At 46.7% G+C, this 23,419-nt stretch overlaps 8 protein-coding genes across 8 annotated transcripts in view; 2 read left to right on the top strand and 6 right to left on the bottom strand.

The window, feature by feature from the left end:
- The window catches only part of LOC126562737 (F-actin-capping protein subunit alpha), a 172,348-nt gene that overhangs the window by 40,959 nt on the left and 107,970 nt on the right, over positions 1 to 23,419 (bottom strand). The window lies entirely within an intron of this gene.
- LOC126561752 (nucleosome-remodeling factor subunit NURF301-like) overlaps positions 1 to 23,419 on the bottom strand; it is a 135,885-nt gene that overhangs the window by 75,175 nt on the left and 37,291 nt on the right. The window lies entirely within an intron of this gene.
- Positions 1 to 23,419, bottom strand: part of LOC126563419 (40S ribosomal protein S27) — a 262,225-nt gene that overhangs the window by 204,946 nt on the left and 33,860 nt on the right. The gene's annotated exons all lie outside the window — the stretch shown is intronic.
- LOC126562739 (hatching enzyme 1.2-like) lies at positions 4,286 to 5,498 on the top strand. The gene is made up of 3 exons (XM_050219316.1): positions 4,286 to 4,633; positions 4,781 to 5,217; positions 5,386 to 5,498. The coding sequence occupies exons 1-3, from the start codon at positions 4,288 to 4,290 to the stop codon at positions 5,470 to 5,472; spliced, it is 870 nt and encodes a 289-aa protein (XP_050075273.1). The 5' UTR covers positions 4,286 to 4,287; the 3' UTR covers positions 5,473 to 5,498.
- On the bottom strand, positions 8,648 to 9,342 carry LOC126563056 (cuticle protein 38-like). Its single transcript, XM_050219665.1, has one exon. The coding sequence runs from the start codon at positions 9,332 to 9,334 to the stop codon at positions 8,744 to 8,746; it is 591 nt and encodes a 196-aa protein (XP_050075622.1). The 5' UTR covers positions 9,335 to 9,342; the 3' UTR covers positions 8,648 to 8,743.
- On the top strand, positions 11,491 to 12,270 carry LOC126563055 (cuticle protein 38-like). The gene is made up of 2 exons (XM_050219664.1): positions 11,491 to 11,580; positions 11,683 to 12,270. Exons 1-2 carry the CDS (start codon positions 11,569 to 11,571, stop codon positions 12,259 to 12,261), a joined length of 591 nt encoding a protein of 196 aa, XP_050075621.1. The 5' UTR covers positions 11,491 to 11,568; the 3' UTR covers positions 12,262 to 12,270.
- LOC126562528 (transcription initiation factor TFIID subunit 12-like) lies at positions 13,851 to 15,224 on the bottom strand. Its single transcript, XM_050219073.1, has 2 exons — positions 15,010 to 15,224; positions 13,851 to 14,888 (listed from the first exon to the last, which is right to left on the bottom strand). The coding sequence occupies exons 1-2, from the start codon at positions 15,028 to 15,030 to the stop codon at positions 13,851 to 13,853; spliced, it is 1,059 nt and encodes a 352-aa protein (XP_050075030.1). The 5' UTR covers positions 15,031 to 15,224.
- LOC126563301 (cuticle protein-like) lies at positions 17,043 to 17,542 on the bottom strand. Its single transcript, XM_050219932.1, has 2 exons — positions 17,504 to 17,542; positions 17,043 to 17,424 (listed from the first exon to the last, which is right to left on the bottom strand). The coding sequence occupies exons 1-2, from the start codon at positions 17,513 to 17,515 to the stop codon at positions 17,050 to 17,052; spliced, it is 387 nt and encodes a 128-aa protein (XP_050075889.1). The 5' UTR covers positions 17,516 to 17,542; the 3' UTR covers positions 17,043 to 17,049.

Raw genomic sequence — 23,419 nt, 5'->3', positions numbered from 1 at the left:
AGAAGTGCTGGAGATTCGTTACTTTTTACAAACGATACTAAATCATCGATCCGTTGGCTAATAAAGAATGTCCAGCATTGTACAAGCATAACGTGCATTAAAGTAAAGAATTCCAGCGCGGCAAATACAACCAGGTTGAAAGCGTATTGGATTTTTCTTAGCTCTTCTATTTGCCAGAATATGATGCTTTGAATAGCTATCCCAAGGAAAATTGTTAGAACGATAGTAACGACCTGACCCGATAGCATTCGTAACGTATTTCGTGCCCTGCTAGACGTTTGTTTTGGACGAATCTGTTGCCGATGAACAATGTTTAACACAAAGGTACAATCTTTAATCAGTTTTCGTTTTTGAACCACTATCCACATTATCATTGGTCCTATCACAGACAGACGGATCGTGTAGATCATTATGGTGGTTGCTCCCATCACACTGCCTAGCCGTTGTTGCAACAGTTCCAACATTAGTGCAACGCAAGAAACCAAAGCACTTGTCATGATCACGGTTAGTAGCGTTACATTCAGAACGACATTTCTGCAGCGAAAAACGTAACGCCCGATCCGCGTATCAAAGTCCAGATAAATGGGAGATACGAGACAGTAATTGAATACGTTAAACCACTGTAACTCTTCCATACCGCTTACTTTAGCTACTTGATCGTGTCTAGCGTGGACGATTCAGACTACATTGTGTTAACGAAACGAAAGCGAACTTAAATATTTAATTGGACTTTGAATAATTAATCTACTGCTCCCTCGGCTGCGAGTGTAGTGAAAATGATGTTCAGGATGATGTGTACGGTTGGTATAATAACAATTAAAAGGACACCAATTATTGCCAACCTATCAACATCCTGCTGGTCGAACTTACCTGCTCATTTACCCGATCGTGAGCGTATGTGTAAATTAAAAACGTTGTTCCGTACGCAACCGTAGAATAAATGTTCATGCTAACGCTCTTAAGCGGTATGCCCATATCGACGACGTAAAACACAATGTACCATTCTACGGAGCACGTCACAAAAATGTTAAGCAAATGGAAAAACTGCATCAGTCCGAAAATGGATGCGCACCGTTGTTTGAAACTTTCCAGCACCGTACCGAGCGCCATCACGGTGCCCAGCATGTGCTGATCCCGAAAGTTGCACTGCTTAAGCAGCGCAGCATATCTGTTGCTGAGGAATGCGGGCCAAATCTGTGTGTACGTTAGATGGATCAGTATGATGCTTTCAAGAATGATAAATCCGAACAGAACCGTTGCGTGAATAAAATCTTGAAAGACGGGAAAAGTTATAATGTAGAATGTCTGAAGCGCAACGTTCAACAGAAATGATAGAAAAGTGATAACAAGCTGAACTAGTGTTACGAGACGCACGCTTATTTTGATCGACTTATCAGCTGACAGTTGGCGTTCAATGTGCAGAGCACGGTTGGAAATGTCCACCAGGGCACGGCTGTACGCTAGGGTCCAGATAACGAGCGGTATTCCAACCGCCAGACGGACAACGTACAGAATCACCGTGATGACTCCCATAACGGTGGATAGTAGCGCTGTTACGTCGGTGAGTAGAAAAGCAATCGCCGAAAAACCGCTCAGTACGATTAGAGTTGTCACAATGGTTGCGTTCCAGTAGAGGTGCCTGATGCGGAAGATGTGACGATCGGACGCTGGCTCGCGGTACAGATAGATCGGCGATACAAGTAGATAGTTGAACCAGTTTAGAATCTTAAGCTCGTCCATACTTTAGAATCTCACGCAAGGGTTCGACGAAAACTGACCGCTGATGTAAGTCGACGATAACTGAGCTTCCCAATCAACCAATGTGTATAATTACGTGTTGAATATTGAAGTTCGTTTGAATAATGAACGTGCTGAGCAATTACAGTAAGTAAGGTACCTCGCTAGGGTTTGGATAATGTATGAGTATGACTAGCAATTCCTCACCCACCTTTAGTGTTAACATGCTGAAGTAGAAGCAGAGACCAAACAGCATAGCTATCTCCTGCACTGCGATGATCGTCAAACGGGCGATATTATGCATATGTGCTTGATTCACAACTTTCTGCAAGATGTCGTACGTGCAGAAGGATACGTTGAACAATATGTGCATCAGTACTAGCAGCAGCTTGATGCCAACCGCATCCGATAGCTGATCTTTGCAGCAGTCCAGAATTACCAGCTCGTTGATGGCGGATGTAAATGGACGAACTGGAAGCGTGCCACGCAAGGCGTCATACGTGTTGGCTATTCTTTCCGCTAGCAATTGGCAGAGTAATGCGTTTAGCAGTATGTAATGCTCAATAACTAAGCCCGTAAAATAGCCCTATATGTACAGGTACATGTGGTTTTGGCTCACATTGTACACCACCTCCACCACCGAGAGAAGGTTGCATAGCAGTAAAATCGATAGCTGCACACGTTTGACGGTGTATCGCTCGCTGCTCCTTATCGTGACACTTCCTGCTGGGGGTATCGTTTGCAGAAACTCCAGTACTTTGTAGCGCTGCCGGAAGTTGTCGATGATGAGCAGTATCGCAACGGCCAGTGTGGCCAGCAGGCGGCTAATGACGGTAAACCAGTTAACGCAGCTCGTGCACTGCTTGGTGGGAGATTTAACCCATGGGTTCAGGAATGCCAGTCCCAAAACCGTAACCAGTGGCAGTAGTAGCTGTAGCCGGGGTCGCGATATTTTGTAGCCGGCGGTCCGATCTTTGCGCCGCACTGTGCGCACATTGCTGATGAACAGGGCGTGAAAAATGTTTTGCACTTGCATACCTTCCACCGTGGGTTGTAACACTAACGTGCCGTGTCATCACCTTGTGTCATCCAGCGGACTGAGGTGTGTGTGCCTGATAAGAACGGTTTAATCAATTAACAAATTAATTATTAACAGGTGGTACACACCTCCATGACCCTGACGTAATCGTGTTCTCTTCATTGCGTTCGTACATGCATGCCAGAGTCGGGTGTGTGTTACGGAGATGCAAAAAAGGCCAGTTCGTGCTCCAGTTTCGGAACCTTGCTTGCTTTGCGAGGGTAAAGCCGTCATCGTACATCTGAGACACGGATATCGTCTGAAGCTAATTTCGTCTTGAAACTGTTACCAAAACACGTGGGCTCAAAGACACAGAAGACAAACAGTCATGTACCATTCCTAATGGGCGAAAAGTGGACCGACAATATCTGGCTAATGAGTGTGCCTGAAATAGACAATTGTTTGATGTCCGTGGACTTGTGCATTTGTGCGGACGGTAACGGATTTGTAAAAGGTTTGATTATGGAAGCAAAAAACGGGTTAGGGTGTGCTAATTGTGCGATAGATAGAGAGACCCTTAAACGTGAGTAAAACCTGCGAGTGCAATGAGGGTCGAAGTGCTCCAAAATAATGACCCACCCCCCGGTTGGTCGGTTACATGATCTATCCGCTCTTCCACAATCTGACCATGTGCGAGCGGCTCCACATTTGCCAAAAACTTCCAACCACTAGGAGAGCGAGAGAACCGTACCGAGGCGGATAGTTTGCACGCTCACAATAGCTGTGGCCGCATGCCCGAAGCGTGCCCTGGCCTGCCCCGGGGATGGTGGCTGCTGCGGCTTATTACATCGGTATGCTCGCACCGATGACGAGAAAAGCAATGAGCGGTTGGCCATGTTTGGGCAGTTGGTCAGGGGGTTGGCTACAGTCCCACCCTAGGATGGCGCTCGCAAGACGTCTGGGGCCTTACCTTTCCCGTGGACAAGAGGCATGCCGCACCATGCGGTAGAAGAAAAACGCATTTCGAGCCTGCGTGAATGTGTGTTGGGGTGAATTTTTTTGTGTGACTCGTACATGTTGTGTGTTACTTCTCCCGTCAAGAAGAGTACGATGAAGAAGAGGTTACCGTAATCAAACATACCTTTCGCCCAGTTTTCGCCCCAAACGTCTCCGGGTGGTGGAGGTGTTTAACTAACGGCAGCAGAAGTACGAAGATTTCCAAACTCCAAACCTGTGCAAGGGTTTCTCGCTTCGGAGGGAGCGGATTGATTATCTGGTATGATGCTATCACCCCATTATCGTCGTATCTTACCGAAAAACATGCATGAGGGCTGCTGGCCTAGTGTATGTGTGTGGTACTGTTACTGCCGCTGCTGGTCTTGTCGAAAGGTAGGAGGAGACTCTGAAGAAGACCATACCGCCGATACTTAAAAGCCGGCGTTTTCGTAACGGAACGGTTCAGTCTCGATCGGTACGGCCGGGTGGGTAGAGTGTGATTTTGCTGCTCCACAAGATCCACCTGCAGCAGCACTATGGGAGGCATGGTGGGTTGGTTCCTTTGGGTAGCATCAGTGGCGGTGGTTCTTGCAGTGCTTGGGGAAGCTCGAGTTCTTGGCAGTAGTCGGCGATTCCGGGATTACGATTTTGATTTTTCACATCTCGGTGAAGCGTTGTACGGGAGCCATGATACGGCTGCGATTGGCGAGTTGGTACGAGCGTGGTCCCGCTCGCACAATGCCAGCAGTGTGAATCCGGAGGAGCTGGGAACTTACGCCGAAGGTGACATCCATCAGCCGCTGATTGAACGGAACGCGCTCAAGTTCACCAGCAGCAAGTGGAAGAAGGGTGTAGTGCCATACGAGTTTAGTGATGAGTTTTGTGAGTACTCCGAAAAAAAAGTCCCTACAACGGAAAATTTGGGGAGTTGGGCTGTATTTAACATTTTGATGCAAGTTTGCTGATATCTTGTGCTTTTGCTGTGGTTGTGGTTGTGCTACCATGCGTGCGCGTATGTGTGTCTTTCAGCGATCGGTGATCTGGCCAAGCTGTTTTCGGCGTTCGAACAGTTTCATCAGAAAACCTGCATCCGATTTGTGCCGCGCACCAAGGAACGTGACTACGTAGTGATCGAGGGCCGCAGCTCCGGATGCTGGTCCGCCGTAGGTCGGATGGGTGGCCGGCAAGTGCTGAACCTACAGCGCAACGGCTGTCTCCAGATGGAGGGTACCATCGTGCACGAGCTGATGCATGTGCTTGGCTTCCTGCACGAGCACACCCGCCACGATCGGGACCGGTACGTGAACATCTTCTTCCGAAATGTGCGCCCCAATCTGGTCAGCAACTTTGGGCGCGAAAGTGAATCGCAAACCACCACGCTTGGCATGCCGTACGATTATGGCAGCGTTATGCACTACTCCAGAACGGCGTTCAGCAAAAACGGCAAACCGACGCTGGAGCCGAAGGTATGCATTCGGGGAGGAAAATTGGCCAAAAAGAGGCCCGAGCCAGCAAGATGATTGATTTACCGTTTTCCCTTCGTGCCCCCACGCTCCACGCTTCTCATCCGCGTTGATGAGCGTGGCGATTCGTTGCATAATGGCGCTAACGCATTTTTCTCTTACTCCGTTCAGATCAAGTACAGTGGGCAGCTTGGACAGCGCGTCGGCTTTTCGGTGAAGGATGTACAGAAAATCAATAAGCTCTACTGTCATCGGTGAGCGGACGTTTGTTGGGGAGGTTGGGGAGGTTGTGGATCGCAGCCTCCGGCCTGGCCGATTGCACAATCTGCCCGAACGAGCTAGCTGATTGTAACCGGGCAGGTCTTACCTAAGAATGCATGAACCAAAAAGATGCTTACGTCGGGAAGCCTTCTGACACTGTAGATGGGTAAGGAAGCACGTGAGCATGTGCGCATTAGTTTTATTCACTAGCGATAGGTATAAGAGCGTAGCGAAATGAACACATAATCGGAAACAAACAAAAAACTGGAGCGTGTTTGGATCGCGAAAGGAAAGAAATTGTTTGAAGCAACGTAATACCGCGTGGAGGTGAACACGAAATTGCATACCTTTAGGCGTTTACTGAAGATCTCGTTAAGATGGCAGGGTTTTTCGGACGACATGCTATGATGCTGTAATTTTAGCTGGAAAACATATGGCTGATTAACTGATAACACTTTTTTTTTTACTTCTTGAAGGACGGCCTGGATGTATTGCTACTAATACGAGATCGTTTAACTTAAAAATGAACACCATAAGCAAGATTTTGTATAGCATTCTCTAGTGCGACACTTACTAAGGGGCCACCGTGCTGGTGTAGGAGTCATCGGCGCCGATCTTCAAACGGCAGGACGGGGTTTCAAATCCCATACAGACCGCTCCCCCGTAGTGAAGACTGACTATCTAACTATGTGGTATCGACAAGTCTAGTAAGCAAACGATTGCCGGCGTGAGCTTACGGTCGTTAAGCCAAGAAGAAGAAATAGTGCTACACTTGATTGATCAAGTCCAGCGTCATCTACGGTTCCACTCGAACTGGTTGAACTCAAATATGTTTTGCTGCACCCAGACTAGAACCCAGTTCGACCAGTTGGTTCGAGTAGACCCTTGTCTACTCGAACCAACTGGTCGTACTTCCATGTGCTTTGATGCATCCACGGTTCTACTCGGATTTGTTAAATCTGGGAATACGACACAAACTATTCCAGTTTGCTTATGGATAGGTCCGTCCTGGTATAGAGATGAATGAGATCTTAAGCAAAAAACCCCAAAATCTCTATAAAATAAGCAAAAAAAGGGTTCGACCTGGTAGGTTTTGGACGACCCCTCATCACTTAATCATAAGAAATGCTTCAATCATTTGGTTATCCTGCTGTATCGGTCTGAGATAATATAAGGACGAAGCACTGCTGTTGTAACGTCGTTCACTCATATCTGCCCCTTTTTTTTCTTTATTTATTTATAGAGGCTTTAAGTCTCTGAGACTTTATTTGTTCGCATCAACCCCTAATGATATCTAATTTTCGTCCATAAAGATCCTTTTAAATACGTTCGATCCGTCGGCTTATCACAATTAGCTTAGCTCCATTTCTGCCTTAAGTGATATGTGTCCAATTTCCAGCTTAGATCAATCTAATCTCCAACACATGTGCTGCTTGTCCAAAGTGCAAACGTTGGCCGTTACGTCAAATTCACATCCTGGTTGCAGCAGCTTCATCCACTGTTCTGGTTTTTTCGGTCGACCGAAACAATTTAACAAGGCGCAACCGCAACCGGCTGCTGCAGCTCCGCATGCTACACTTTTACTTTTGGACGGTAAACTTGCACTTGAACTTTACGGCAAGACACGGCCAACGTGGTTTGCAAGGTTTCGCGCCAACTTGTCCGGCGAATATTGTTGTGGCGACTTGTTGTCGTGTGTGTTTGTGTCGGTTCCCATTTACGGGTGGGTTCATTGCGGTGCGTTGTTGTTCTCGTACGGCCTAGCATTAATGATTTTGTTTTAATTGTTTTGAGCGTTGGCAAAACCGCCAAACTAGAATGCGTACGTTACGTGGCACCAACGCGCATTACGCTCTTTGCGGGAGAAGGAATTCCGGATCAAGTTTACCAGTGCATGACGAAGTGTGTTTTCGCAGCGATCTGCGAATTCTGCCATCATCATCATCGTTTTGTGGTTGGAGGCGTGGGTTGACCGGCGAGTGACCGATGTCGTAAAGTACTCGTTTAATGGGCAGCAATTTTTGCATAAGAAGGTAATTATGCTCGACAGGTGGTAGTTTACTGGAAAAACTCAATCAACTCCGATATGTGTGTTCGAGCATTCCATCTCTCTTACGGACGCTAAGCTAGTGCTCGAGAGTACTTTTCAACACTTCCACCACTGGAACGATTCGGCAATATTGATTGATTGTTCAGCCCCCGCAGTAGAAGGCATTCGTGGCGATCAAACTTATCGATTGGCGTGGAAAAAAAAGAGCGCTATGGGCTGAAGCTGTTTAGCGCTAAAATCAATTTGACAACTGATCGATGCCATTTGTTATTATTACTTGCAGAAGAAAAGAAGCAAAAAACCTCCACCAAAGTAAATCTACCCTTACCCGGGAGATCCGCGCCTCGCAGTAACAACCCCCTGTCGTGCAACGGGGGGTGTTCGAATGGGCGGCAAATAGCCGGAAAGGTACAGGGTAGCGTGCGCGATCGTCAGCCATGCCCTCAAGCTATACTGCGTGCAAGGAAGTATCGCTCATATATCGCTGGTCGCACTGAACCGTTTTTTGGCATTGCCGTGGGACACTGCCCCAAACTGTATGGTTAATCGTAAAGATCGTAAAGATCACAAATCTGAGGGCACAAAAAAAGGCACATTAATGTTTTCTGTCTGAGTGTGTGTGTGTGTGTGTGTGTCCGAATACCGGGTGACGCTCGTTGGAAGAATTGAATGAGGAAGTAGTTCTAAATGGGGTGTATAATGTTAACATAGGAATTAATTGCTTCCAACCGTTGTTACTTCGTGAGGCGTGCATGCGTGAGGGTTGTGGGTTTTTGTTGCTGCTTCTTCCTTTTTTTTTTCTTTGAGTGATCCTCACAACAGGGCTTCTAGGCGAGGGAAAGCGAAACTATTCGCATTAAGACACGTTTTGCCGGAAGTGGGATGGTGAGATGGTGATTTTTTGCTTCATTTAATATTTAATTTTGGGAAGGCGGTGAGACGGTATTTCAAGGTCGTCATATGCTGACATGAAATTTGATACAATAATAACCTAATGAGGAAGGGTTGCAATATTTTGTTTTTTTTTTCCTTTGCGATCGTTGCGTTCGGACACGAAAGCATGAGTTCAAAAATTAAGAAACAGTAGTTGTACAGTTTAAAAATTTAATTTATTTTCCTCATCTTTCAATAAAACAATCCCAAAACGTTGAACAAGAGAAAAATAGTGTTCTCGCTCGCTGAACGCCAAAATTGATCGTAAGTCACAGTCAGGTTCGTTTAGTGCCATTCGTTAGCATAGACGGCCGGGGCAGCGTACACGGACGGGTAGCTGCTGACGTAGGACGTCTTCAGAGGAGCCGAAACGTAGGACACTGGAGCGGCCTCGTAGGAGATGGCAGCTGGAGCAGCCTGCACGTAGGTCTTGGCAATTGGCTGGGCAGCGTACGTGTACGTCTTGGCAACTGGAGCAGCAGCGTAGACAGTCTCAACCGGAGCAGCATAGACGGCCGGGGCAGCATGAACGACCGGAGCAGCAGCCTGGACGTAGGTCGTCTTCTCAACCGGAGTCGACACAACGGTCTTCTTCACACCTGCGGCATACACCGGCTCAGCGACCTGCTTGTTGTGGTACTGGGTGAAGCTCTGGTGCGAGTATCCGGTCGGGACGGACTTCTCAATCGTGCCAACGTGCGCCACGGTCGGTTCCTCGATGATGCTCTTCTGGTACGAGATCTCCTTCTGGGCGACGAGGGCCGGTGCAGCAGCAACGACGGTCGAGTAGGCAAGTGGGGCCGAATGCACCAAACCGGGCTTCGGTGCGGCAGCGGCAACGGCAAGAACAACGGACAACACCACCAATCGGAACATATTGAATTGTTTTTGTTTTCTTCTGGTTTGTCACAAGGAAAAACACACCGAAAGGTCTGTGTTGTGCTTGAGGGAGCTTTTGCTTTTGGAACGAGCGAACGCTGACTGTACCTTTTGGACCGCCCGGTCCAATCTTATATAGTGACCACGAAATATACGACATCATCCGCTCGGTGCCGGGTCTCAAGATCGAGCCAAATTCCTCTCACTCTCGCTCGCTTCTCTCTCTAGATCCTTCGCCGTCTTGTTTCGCCACCCCACAACGGCCGGCACCCGAACCGTGTGCGTCTCCGTCTCGGGTCGATGTTTGCTACGGTTTCACACTTTTTATTTTCCTTCGCGCACTCGCGTCTATCTATCTATGCGACTTATGTTTCTCCTCCGCCCGCGTGGTGCTGACCTTCCGTGCGTCCTTTTGGAGATCCCTGCCCAAACCAAAGCGCCAGCTTTGGTTCGGTGTACCGTTTCCTTGTCGTGCAGGTTTCGGTGCATGGAAAAACGCCGTATGCTTGTGATGTCCTTGATTTTCGTGAAGGGAGTCACCACAATCGCGATGCTCGTATTCCAGATGCAGGAAATTGAATATCTCTTTGTGTTGCACCGGTGGGGCCGGTACGGGGCGAAAGGGTGTGAAGTTCGCAAATCGGGAATCAACGGAGGTGTTCGAGATGCTGGAATATTCCCGTTCCCGTTCTGGGTGATTACGTTTCGTGGTTTTGTGATTTGCTTATTACCGAAGAAGGTGATTAACTGGCTGAATCTCATTATATCCGGGGCACCCAGATCCATTCACGGGCACGGTAATGACGTTGAAATTGAACTCAAATGTCGGGTTTGGTAGTATTTTACGGTGAGAATAATGTATTAAAGGTACAAATCATTCATAACTGTGATGCTTTGTGCAGGTTGAGGGACGTTTTTGCGAAATGTCATGAGCTTGTAGCTATTCATGTTTTACGACGGAACGGTACAAGCTTGTTGTTTCCCTACTGATGTGTTCTTTAGGCTTATTCTATTCTGATGACTTTTTCAAGACTTTATTGCCCTTTGATTTATTTAAAATGGTTTGTTTTTTGCAGACAAGATTTTACGCCGTTTTATTGTTCATGTTTATAGGATATAATTTTAAAATTAATTTATAGCCACGCGACCTCAACCATTAATTAAATATTCTCAGATGATTAACAGATGCAATATATATTGTAAAGATAGTATGAACCCACCCAACCGTGCGTTAACCTTCCAGATCGCAGATTATCCACCCGAATCGACCGAAAATTTTATCCAAGGAACACTACCAATTCTGTGCACCAGTCCCATTCCTACGGGTACGATTGACATTTACGATGAGATAATTCCTAGCAGGCGAACGCTCAGAACGCGAAACGTCAACCAGAAGACGTTGACATTTCTTGCGCTAAGGGAAACGACGACCCACACGTTCCACCGGAGCTGACCGGTTGCCGTACGTTCCGGATATATGTGTGCTCTTGGCCTTTCGTGTGTATTGCCTCGTTCGCTTATCGTGTCGAGCCCCTGGAAAAGGAAGCTTACCGCATACATTAACATTGACCGGGAGTATCCGGGAATACACTGAGCCATGGGTGGATTCTGTTCTGCTGCTTCTTTCGGGGGATGCGATCACTCCCAGAGGGGAGGTGCAATGTACGCATGTGTCCTTCTAGGGTGTGTGCGATAAATGGCCAGCCTGGAGAGACTACAAGTTTTGTAGTCTCTTTGAAACTTATGCGTGTTTCTTGCCGATTCTGCTCAGAACTTAGCGCTGTTTCTCCTATTACACAGAATCGAACAAAAAAAAAACGATAATCTTAATGGCCTATACTTCTTTAGACTTTTGGGACTCCAGTCAGAGCTTGCCCGACCCCTCGAGAAACAAAGGGTGGAGCCCGGTAAAGTAATAAACACACGACACGGAAACATGCGGTCCCAAAACGCTTCGCAAGTGATTGTGTGCGTACGCTTCATAGTGGTCCGAATATAGTACGTGCGCCGCCCCGTACGTCCATGAAGAGATCCTCGGAACGCAACGAAAAAACGAGAACCACCGAACAAGATCCGAATGTATCGGTAGCGCGGACACCACCGCGCTGAACCCGCGATCGTCGGCTTATAAAAGGCGTTTACGATGCTGGAAATGGTACAGTCAACGCGAAGCTCTTTCCAGTGATCAACACAGACCTCTCACAAAACAATCCCCAAACAAATCAATCAAAATGTTCCGATTGGTAAATATCGAACGTGTGCGATGATGGCGTTGGCCATCAGGTGTGAAAAATGGTGTGTAACCGTGTGTTTGTTTGTTTGCTTTCCGATGTCCTCCCTCGTAGGTGGTGTTGTCCGCTCTTCTTGCCGTTGCCGCTGCTGCCCCAGGACATCTGGTCCACTCGAGCCCGCTCGCCTACCAGACCGTCGTTGCTGCTGCACCGGCCCTCGTCGCCCAGAAGGAAATCTCGTACCAGAAGAGCATCATTGAGGAGCCGACCGTGGAGCACGTTGGAACCGTCGTCAAGACCATCCCGACCGGTGTGACGCACACCAGCTCGGCCGTGGTGCACGACACCAAGGTGCAGGAGAATGTGTATGCTCCGGCCGTAAAGAAGACCGTTGTGTCGACTCCGGTTGAGAAGACGACCTACGTCCAGGCTGCTGCTCCGGTCGTTCATGCTGCCCCGGCCATCTATGCTGCTCCGGTTGAGACTGTTTACGCTGCTGCTCCAGTTGCCAAGACGTACACGTACGCTGCCCAGCCAATTGCCAAGACCTACGTGCAGTCTGCTCCAGCTGCCATCGCCTACGAGGCAGCTCCAGTGTCGTACGTTTCGGCTCCTCTGGCTAAGACTGCCTACGTCAGCAGCTACCCGTCCGTGTACGCTGCCCCAGCTGTGTATGCTAACCAGTGGCACTAAACCAATGACTGTCCCTTCCTGATTCCTAGCGACCTGCGGTGACGGTTGCTTTTTCTTTTGTTCACTTTTGATTGTTTCGGTGAAAGATGAGAGAAGCAACTTTGTGCGAGAAGAATAAATGAAATGAGATTCGAATGTTTTAATTTTGGCTGTGAGTGTTGACTTTTTTGGAGGGTTGATTTAGAAGGAAAAGAAGCGGATACAGGAGAAGTATCTTACACATTGAGACACTAGGATAAGCCAGGAAGGATACAACAATTATTTATGGTGCGTGACAAGTTTCTTATCGAAAAACAGCAGACATTTGAGTAAATTCGTTACGCTTGAAGATCTGTGCCTTTTCCGCTAGTATGAATTTTAATGCACCACTTGATAAAAATAGTTTTGTCAAGCTCTGCTTGTCACATGGGCTGTATTTAGTTGCTTTTGAAAAATGCTTCTTTTTATCTAACACAATATTTTTCTAATAGCTTAGATTTCGCGTTATGCTTGTATAAAAATTATACATTTTTATGTATCAGAACTACAAATAACTTCGTGCGGTTTTAGTACAAGCGCCATAAATTATTCAATTTTACTTTAGTGCATTTTTGCAACACAACCATTTTGAAGTGTCATCTTTATGCTTTCTTCCCCCCTAGCTGTCATTTTGCTGAAGTGTAAAAACAGTTGTTTCCATGAGTTTCCAAAATGGCAACATTTGTACCGAATAAAGTACTTTTTGCGGGGAGTTTCGCTTCATTACTACTGCACAAACAAATCGGAAACCGAAAGTCATCTTATATTAGTGAAAGTTTATGTTGACTATAGTCTATCAGAAAGTAGAATTTTTTCTTTGGAGGACGAAGAATAGCTCCGGATATTCCTTGAAATATGAAGAAAGAGAACTTCAAGGTAACGCTCGTTGTCACAAACGCAAGACGAATTTGCAAAGGCGTTTGAGGTGGCTGAATTACCGTTTGAACCAGTGAGCCATTTGCTAACGTTTAAAAACGTTTTAAAGATAGGACATTGGCAGCCGCACGAACTGAAACCAATGGATCATCGACACCCAGGCCAAATATGCATGAAAAACTTGACCACATGTGGCAGTACCGGTCAAAAAGTATTAAAAAACGCCGATATGGAATGTCCCCTACCATACTCGTCGTACATCAAAGACAAGGTCTCCTCCCTTCTAATTATCATCTTTTCCGATCGATGCAACATGGCCTAGCAGAGGAGTACTTTTTTCAATTTTAGAGAAGTGAAAAAATGGATCGATGAATGCATTGCGTCCAAAGATTTTAAGATAACAATCAACGATAAAAAATACTTTGGACATAGAAAGAGTTATCAATTCTTCATAATAAAAATTAAAATTTTGAAAACAATCCGCACGAAAGGACTTACAGTCTTGATAAATTAAAAAAAAAAATCACAAGACATTTCCTTTTTGAAAGCTTTATTAGGTTAGATTTATTTGACATAAGTACAACATTACATTATAGAAAAAAAAACTGTTAAAAAATGAACCAACAACCAATCGTTTAGTAATTTGAGCATTTGTGAGCATTATTGAGCCTCAGTTCAGGCCTCCTTCAGCTTATTCAGTGGTATTTGATGACGAGTGGTGTTTTGTAGCTGCCCACAAACGAACCGTACTGAGGCACTTGTGGCTGTGCGTAAATGAAGCTACCGGATGGGTAGAAGACGCGTCGAATCGATGGCGCGCTATGATGAACGGCGACAGGTATTGGTTGGTTGCGAACATGTCCACTGTGGGACACACCTTGTAAACCATGAACAAGGGCTGATGTTTGGTAGGATACGGCGTTCGGTGTGTAATGGTGTCCATCCGACCGGACAATCGAACCACCGGGTGTCCATTGAGCGAGCAGATTATCTGTGAGTCGTTGGGACGTTTGCAGCTGATCTCGAAGCCATTGCTGTAAGTCCAATGGTCCTGGGGCAACAGCGGGAGCAATGGTACCCTGCTCTGCTACCGGAAGATATTCGGAAGCGAGGGACGGTGCAGGGGCAGGAGGAGTGGTGGTGGGAACTGGAGCGAAATCCGTCACCGGTAGTGGGGGGAAGGTAGTTGCTGGAATCCGGTTACGAATGGTTGTCAGACGTGTGACGAGTCCCGCTCCCGCCAGCTGATCTCCCGTCAAGGTCGTCTGCGGAACGAACGTTACCTCCTGCACACGGTTCATCTGACGCTCGAGCCATTGGGCGAAATCTTCACCGGCTGGTTTAAATTGCTCGCCGAGCACATCGGGCCGTGACGTCACTGTTTCTTCCTCCTCGAACCAAGACTTTACATCCGACGGCGAGGGTTCATTTGGACTAATGGTTTGGCTGGTGGTGGTCAGGAAGCTGGGCGTAGTTGGTGTTGTCGTAGTGGTGGTGGTGGTTGTTCGGAAAACAGACGGGGGAGTGGTCGTTCGGGGAGTAGTGGTGGTGGTGGAGACAATTGATGAACTGGAACTTGCAGAGTCTCCCTCCCAAGCTTTTGGTTGTCTTCCTGACAGCCAGAGTTTGAAATCATCGTCCGAGAGATCGTAGATATCTTGTGGAGATACTGTGCTGGCGTCGTTGGATGTGTCCTGTCCCAACACTCCCGCCACCAAGGTCACCGCAACAAGCTAGAACGCATTTGGAGAATTCGAAACCAATGAAAAAGTACGAATCAAGAACTAAGGAACCTAGAACCAACTTCACACACACACACGAAACCCGTTCGCTGACATTTGAAACGAGACATACCACTTGCACGAATCGCGACATTACACCCGAACAGGTTGCACTCTGTAATGATCTGATTACAACGACTTTTGTGACACTATTCCTTTGCACAGTGCGGATCACTTCCAGCGATCACTCGACTTTATATCGATTTCGAAATGAAGCAACAGGTCTTAACTGTCCCGATGGTTGAGGCTTACTGACGATCCAGTGCGTCCGCTGCCGTCAGTGAAGATCTGTTTCCGAATCGTGAAATCTGGGAAGAAAAGAACAAAAAATGGTTCACTGACATGATCATCCAACTCACGGTCTACAGCTTTCCAGTGCTGGGATGGAGGACGCAACGCCACGATCTTCCTCGTTCGAGGATCGCAGAATCACGGGTTACCGTGTCCTTGGCGCAGAATCCCTCGCGTTCCCTTTGGGGCGTGATGTGTGAAAGTAGTTCTACCACGGGGATGGCATTTAACGAGGAAGCGCACTTTTGGTCGATTCCCTTGGAGTGGAGGAAATTCTTCCCTTTCGTTGCTTTACTTTTTTTTGACAGCGAACGAGAGCAACTTACCCGACCTACATTACTTTACGGCGAGCGGTTTCCTTACCGGTTTTCAGCTACGAATGGAGTACCGCTTAAAGTTCATGGTTTCGCGAAATCGCTACGACATTTCGTAGACCCATGTCAACTCTGGTAGCGTAACAGCCGTTGAAAGTAGGAATTCTTCCCCTGGAGAGGTCACGAAGCTGCACTCACAACAGCAGCAGCATCAGCACGAAGGTGTATGTAAAATATGAAAACTAATTAGTGCCCTACGTAAAGAGCACCGAAACTATCTGTTGTCTGATGGGACCACCGTTACCCGTCCAAACTTCTCGGAAGATCGTGGCAAACAAACTCAGTCCGTCCCGAATGGCAGTTGTCGTGGAAGTGCGACCAAATCGTACTAAAACATCCTGCAACACCACCACCGCAAGCCAACGAAACGGAAAACAGTGCCTGGACGCATAGAAGATCGGCCATAAATGGGGGCAAGCTGGGCATAAATCTGGTTTGATGGTCGTTTCTGGTTGACATTTGGAGCTGTTGAAAGTGTCTGTGCAACGGGGATTGCCGTTGACGAATGAGTTAAAATTATAATATTGATTAGATGCGTAAGCCGCCTAGCCTAAGGGAAGGCGGCGCACTAGAGAAAATTGTGGCTGAGAAGTGGTTCTGAATCGAAAGCTGCCGCTTATGGGGCGGCTGTGGAGAAAACCAGTGCACCAGTTCTAATGGCGAAGGTGTAGCAGGTAGCTGCACCAACATGCATCAAACATGAGGCAGTTCTTGCCGAGGAATGGGGAAATACAGTAGGTGACACACAAAGATGTATTTAAATTTGTGATACATAAATCACTGCTGCAGAAGTTCTTTTGTCCTCAGAGTTTAAACACCTGTTCTTTTTAGCAGGTGAATGATGGAATGATCGCTAAATACCATCATTTGTCATCCAAACAGATGCTCAAGAATGATCGGAACAAAAACCATCTTGACAGGAATTTATAACCGGATGCGTTTTACGCCAGCAGTCAGACAGCAAACTCGTTTTGCAGAGACTTGAAGCTTTAAGAAAGGAACAAACAAGACTTTACAAGGTCATAACAGGAGAAAAAGCAATGAAAACTGCATAACTGTAGGCGCATCGAGATGCAGTTTACATGCTTTCAGGGGTGTTAAATACAATTGCGTCTTCAGGACATAATTAGATTGTAAAATATTGCTCAAGAAGTACTCAATGCTGCATTACATTTTGTAAGACATCTGTTTTATTTCACAGCAGGTGCTAGGACCATCTTCGTCTTTCAATCTTTCACCAACAATCAAAATGAACAATGAAAAACTGCTCCCAAACTCCTACCATTGAAACGATAAACTAAATGCCTTATGCCGCTTCTTCCTATGGCCATCCCGGAATGGAATCTCACTGGTTTTATCACTCGCCAACGCTTTTGGCCACACGCACTACGCTCTCGCTCTTGCTCGAAATCCTTAAAGCTTCTCGTTACTGGTCACCCGGGATGGATTTACAGATGGTGGTAAGCGTAAGCATCGTGATAGGCCAACGCGGGGGCAGCGTAAGCATAGGCCGCCGGTGCAGCAATATAGGTCGTCTTGGCGATCGGGGTCGACACCAAGGTCTGCTTCACAGCCGGAGCATAGATCGGCTCGGTAATCTTGGCCGAGTTGTGCACAATGGTGGAGCTCTGGTGCGAGACGGCAGTCGGGATAGTCTTCACCAGACTACCAACGTGCGCCACGGTCGGTTCCTCGATGATGCTCTTCTGGTAGTAGATCTCGGGCTTAGCAATATAGGTGGCCGGTGCGTACGCCAACGGGGCGGAGTACGTGAGTGCACCGGGACGAGCGGCAACGACGGCCAGGACAGCGGACAGCACCACCTGAGTGGCAAAAGAAAAGGCAGAAAGCGTAATAAAAACCGTTCTCCAGCTTAAGAGAGTAAAAAGTCGTTGAACTCACCAACTTCAGCATTTTAACGATTTGGGTTTTTAAAGATTGTTGTGGGAATATGGAGAAGAAGGTCTGTGCTGTTGATCGGCTAGATTCTGACTATGCTTTTCCGAACCGCTCGCGGTAGCTTTTATAGCCCGGGCTCGGCATTCTGGTCAGCCCGGACTTAGACCAGAGCAAACCAGGAAAAGCGTCCTAACCACTACCGAGCGATATGTTGAAAAGGAGGGAAATTAACGCACAACTTCAATGCGGCAACAAGTGACGAGCCCTCAGCTGTCCCGAGAACCGGCCACACAGCCATTCGGTGGACAAGTTTCCCGGTAGAGGCGAGCGTGTGTATGTGAGTCTTTTTCTTGTGTGTGTGTGTGTGTCTATCTGTAGAGCTAAGTAATGTCCATCATGAACACTAGCTGGCGGGGCCGGGCCGATGGTCCCATCTCGTGGTGGGAAGCAAACGAACTCTCCTTTTTTGAGCGGTGCATTATTTGCCCAGTGCACTGCGGCAAGGCGTAGGTAGGGTTCGGTCGTCGCGGGTGTATGCAATCTCGATCGAATCTATATATGCTGGCGCGTACATTATCCGCGATCGTGCACTTATATGCACTGTGCGATACATAGAACTCATTTACATCAGAGCCGCCCTTAGCCGGACGGCTGTCGGTCACATTCAATCCGTACGCTTGTTCTTGGCACAAAGCAAACAGTAGTATCCAGCCAGGAAGCGGTAGCAAGCACGGTCGAGGAGACTAGTACTACGTTTTTTTTTTTTGTGTGTGGACACTCTCGAAACTCGATTCGGTAATACTTTGAATCGAGGCAATGTCACACACAGCTGTTACAAACACCCACTCACGAGTGCAAAAATTGCACCGGTCGCAAAAATCTCCCTCAAACGGCGGACACAATGCTGACTCAGCTTTCGTCACCCGAAACCAGGGAACCGGTCACGATCCCGACAATCGGGCAAACTGGCTACTCGTGGGGGGAGGCTTTTTATTTTTAGTGTCAATTTTTCGTTTATAATTATGCTACCGGAGTTGCACCGGATTGCACCAGCATTGCATTGGATCGTTGGGTCCAATCGGGCATTGAATATTTTTATCTAGTTTCACAATACACTGCGCTGGACGTGTGTTGCGTGTGTTGCCACAAAAAAAAAAACGACAAGCAAGACTTGTAAAAGCTGCAAAAGGAACAGTAATCGTGCCGGCTCGGCTGTGGTTAGTACAAGTTTTTCTCTTCCCTTCGTTTTGTTTAAACGTGTACCCTGGTTGATTTCCTTTTTAACTTGGTACTGCTGGTGGTTTCTGTCGGCGAGTGTCTTCTGTGTAGTTTTTTCTAGAAGATGGCTGTGTGCTTTTGCTTTCATTATGTTCATGATTAAGAGAAGCTTGCGGTTGAACGGCAATCTGGTAGAGCTGGTCTGATGCTCTTGTTGCGAAGATAGGTTTAGTTTCCATTTTGTTGTGGCACGCAAAAAGCAAATTCTGCAATGCTTCTCACGGATCAGAATATAAATCCTGTTTAACCGGCTCCAGCAGGACCGAGGGGCTCGTTACATTCTCTCAAGAACTCGTCCCTTAGGAGATCCCAAGACAAAGAACTAAATATTGATGCCATTTGATAGCGTCTTGGTCTACGGGAGTTCACTCTAGTTTGTAGATCTGTTTTAACGCTTATTTATTATGTGTTGATGATAGAGTTATAGGAAATGTCAATTTAAATTCCAAACACGTTACGAGATTATCCAGTTAGTCGATAAAATTCTTCAAAAACACTTCAAAGTTCAAGTTGGAAGGTATTTCGTGAACTTGAACTTTGAATTTCGCTTTCGCTCTTGCCCGAAAACTACGTATGATCCTAAGAATACGCCTCAGGACACAAGCTCTTAATAATATTCCTCCCAAAAAACGTTTCTATCGCGTGCTAAACTATCTTATCTTTATGTATGTTATGTATGCCTTGGAATTGACTTGGACGCTCAAACTCCCGAACAAACAGCTTTAACCGACACCTTCTAACACTGTTCCTGTCCGCCATCGTCGCGACAAGCTGTGAATGAAGCGGATTAAATACCGGCACGCGATTGCACAAATGAATGAAATACACATCTCGACGAACAGAATAGAACAGAAGAGATCGAGGGTGCTGGTGCCGCTACTGCCCCTGAAGGTCATCCCGCACGTTGAAATGTGTTTCCAATCGATTATTAAACCGGAGGCTGATTTCGGAAGCACAATCATTGACGGGGTAAGGTGTGTGTGTGTGTGTGTGAATACAAAGAAACGCATTTGTCACGGTGCTGCAGTTTCGCTGTCGGCGATAGCCGGACGTCGACTCGGCGTAGTAAAAAACTGCAATGTCCCTGAACAAGAAGGGTACGCGATTAGACGTAAGGCTACTGTGTCTACACTTTACGGCTCTATTCTTCCGATGGTGCGAAACAAAACAAAAACCCAAACCACACAAAATAGGCCGATTCGGTATTGTCCGCTGCTGGCGTAACGCCGCATGACAGATGTCACGTTCACGCCTGTTCATCGCTAATGGATCGCACTTGCGCGAAAGCACTTGTGTGCCCACGATGACAATCGGTGATGGTGATTGCAAAAGCAGCTGGCTGGAAGATAGATGATTATAGGAGCTAATGGTGGAGGTGTTCTCGTTAAAACGATCGACCGATGTATGACTGTTTGTTCTGCAAAACTTTGCAACTGCGATCGTGGCAATGGCCACCACCAATCAAGGTATGTGACACCAACAAAGCCGTGAACATAATATGATCGCCCAATGCATTTTGGGTGCAAGTGATAGGACCAGACATTCGCTTCATAAGTATCAGCAGACGTTTCGAAATCACTTCTGTAAGGTTATTAAGTGTAGGACCTAGTGAAAGGAACACAATAACCCTGTGGACATCAATTATTGTCGAGGGTGTATATGATATGATCTGCGTTGGTGGCTCCACATTTCAAGTGGTGATTTATTCCTGTGCTGTTTTTTGGAATTCTAGACGTGTCGTCTAGAAATGTCCACAAACCGATTATTGCGGTACGGCGCAACCAAGCGTATTGGGTTGTTTTTCCTGCTCAAAAACTCTGACCGTGTTGCGATTTTTCGGTCATAAAAAAGCTCCATGCAAGCCAATACCCGGATGTGAAATTCTTCAAAACCATCGAACTCAACAGAATTTGTAATCGTTAAATGAAAACGAAATTCTTCTTTTCTACCCCAGTTGAAGTTGAGCCTTGATTGTGGTTAGTTACAAAGGAAAACAAAACGACCGTGCACAACCGAACCGAACCGAACTGTTTGGGACTTCCGGTTGACATTTGGAAATCGCTACAACAGAAACCGTTGCTTGCTACCACCTTCTTCCCATTCGTTTAATGGCTGTATGCGTGAATGGCAAACGGTTCGAATCAGTTCAACCAGAGCGCGGAATACAACTTTGTGCAAATAAATTCAGCTTCTGATGAGGCGAACCGTTCCATACCGGACACCCGTGCCACTTAGAATCAGATTTGACGCCAGCCTCCCGTACTCCATAATTAATGTCCATCGATCGAGCGGCTAAAGAGCTTGACGATTAAGTTAATTTATATTACCACCGGATCGATCGAAATAACCGCATCGGAGCACATACGCACACACGGACCCGCTGACGACGACGTTGGGCTTCCTACGTTCTCGAGCTGTTTTGATTATAGATGGTGTAAAACGGGTACGATGCTTTTTCTTACATCGCATTTTCTTCTCATAGGAAGGATTGCAACAGAACTGTAGCCGGGCGCACGGTTTGAAGTATGTGTCCGTATGGTTTGTCGGCCGGCTGTTTTTTGTGTGTGTGTGCTTGTGCTTGGAAATCTGCACGGTCGGGTGCTACTTCTTGCGGGAATTTATAAGGTTTACCGAGAGAGCAATTACAAGATCCATGGCTTACACATGATCCGGCATCTACTCCAAACGATCTCGAACGAAATGGATATGGGATCCTTCAGCCGTACTCAGATCGGGTTAACTACCGGTAGCAGTAAATAAACGGTTGCACGGTCGCTTAAAACACTCGCCCAATAGCAGAACCGTCAAAGGACGTGTCCTCCGAGATGACAGCGAAATTACATTCCTCCACGTCCAGTATAAATCATAATCAATTTCGGATCCGACGCTCGTCCACTTGAAATTGTTATTATGCCTCGGCACGGGGCCGTGTTAGGTGACCTATTGGCACTATCCGCGGCCTACACGTTCGGTAGGGTTTAATGTTTCATTTTGCACAAAACTAGCGCTCGATTTTATGAGTTCTTTTCGCACCATAAACAAAGCCCCTGGAGCATGTGGTAAGGTCGGCGAAAACATGACGGTCTGCCGATCGACTCTCTCAGGTCTCTTAGATACAGTTACGTAACAGTTAGTGGCCGGGGCCTGTTCTCGAGCGCACTAAACACATTGGCGCAAAATCGTTTGAATTAGGGAAACGCTTTAGAAAGGATCAGTTTATTGTTTACTCCTACAAAATCCACGGCACTTGGCACCGTACAAGCGAGATCGTTGGTAGAAAGCGCAATTGCAGATAAATCGAAAAAAGTTTTTCTATCGAGGCCCTGCAGCGTTTACCAAGGTTTAATGTTTTATTGAGCCCGGGCTCTTCCTACAGTTTGTTTGGGTAATGTTTTTCCAATTAATATCATACGTGCGGGTGGTTGTGATGTAATGGGCAATTATCAAAATACTAGTCGCTTGATTAAGCGCGGTACAAGGGCTGTCCGTGAAGGTAACACAACATTTGGTGCGAGGATTATGTTTAGTGCGATGAAGGGTATAAATCGTCCGACATGTAAGCTGTACGAAGGGATTGTAGAATCGGTTTGAGCTGTTTGTCTTAAGTGTCGCAGCTCCGGGCCTTTTGTTGGCGGTATTCTTGGAAGGATTGAAAAATTGTCGCTTTAAAAAATGAATGAAGCTGACATGAAAGTAATCCTTTCGAATAGTGGTTCAATTACAAGGCAATGAGTTTGTTTGGACGTAATCGAGAGCGATAAATTGCTCATATTTCACCATAAAGTTGGGGAGGAATTTGAGCAATGGACGGTTTGCTGACGTGATGCTGACAACGAAGGGCATTTAAGGATTTTTATATATAAAGTAAAACGTTATATGAGCGCAGTTAAACTATCTACACATAAAAGTAGTCAAACAGACCATTTATTGATACCTTATTTATCAGCCCAATCGTATAACTGGCTACGATTAATCACACGCCCATACAGGGCAAGCAAGGTACTATGTACGCATGGCTCATAAAATTAAGATGTTTATACTCAATCAGGCGAGATTAAATTGCAGCCAGACGGTGGGCCGATTTCCTTATCGTAACGTGTCATTTTCATCTAGACGGCGTCACCCTAAGAACCACGCCAGCAAACAACGCGAAACGGTTTATATGACCTGTCAGAATGTACCTCCCAATCAAGTGCCGTGCAAGCCGTCATTCAATCCCTTCGATATTGAAGTCCAACAACCAGAAGAAATGTTTTTCTTGCCCTACAATGTCACACTCCTTCGTGTGTATGTGTTTATTTTCTTGCACAAAGCTTACAGATGACTGGAGACTGAGGAAATCGCTGCTTCAATCATATTGAGCCTAATGGCACGCGGTCAGGAAAATCTTACGCCCCAAAATAACGCCTATTCATTCGGTATGGTGTTAGGGGTTGGGCATCGGCAATTAGTATCACACACACACACACGCCATCAACGTCATCACTAATGGAAGCTCATAAAACTCACTTGAACGAAACGGAAAGTCACGACGAGCGCGTACGGCCAAGTCAATCTTCGTCTCCCTTCTTCCGTCCGTCCGAGGCAAATTAACGGGCGCGAAAAGAGAGCAATGCTGGAGGACAGTTTAAGACGCCAGGG

Source organism: Anopheles maculipalpis, chromosome 3RL, assembly GCF_943734695.1.
Source record: "Anopheles maculipalpis chromosome 3RL, idAnoMacuDA_375_x, whole genome shotgun sequence".
Lineage (NCBI taxonomy): Eukaryota > Metazoa > Arthropoda > Insecta > Diptera > Culicidae > Anopheles > Anopheles maculipalpis.
This window is presented reverse-complemented; position numbering and strand designations above follow the sequence as displayed.

Bases quoted from the DNA above. Each gene is read 5' to 3' on its own strand.
- LOC126562739 (XM_050219316.1), top strand. From the start codon at position 4,288: ATGGGAGGCATGGTGGGTTGGTTCCTTTGGGTAGCATCAGTGGCGGTG. The intron at 4,634-4,780 runs GTGAGTACTCCG...TGTGTCTTTCAG, and splicing joins CGAGTTTAGTGATGAGTTTT to CGATCGGTGATCTGGCCAAG. The intron at 5,218-5,385 runs GTATGCATTCGG...TACTCCGTTCAG, and splicing joins AACCGACGCTGGAGCCGAAG to ATCAAGTACAGTGGGCAGCT.
- LOC126562528 (XM_050219073.1), bottom strand. From the start codon at position 15,030: ATGTCGCGATTCGTGCAAGTG. The intron at 14,889-15,009 runs GTATGTCTCGTT...AATGCGTTCTAG, and splicing joins TGTCGCGATTCGTGCAAGTG to CTTGTTGCGGTGACCTTGGT.
- LOC126563056 (XM_050219665.1), bottom strand. From the start codon at position 9,334: ATGTTCCGATTGGTGGTGTTGTCCGTTGTTCTTGCCGTTGCCGCTGCC.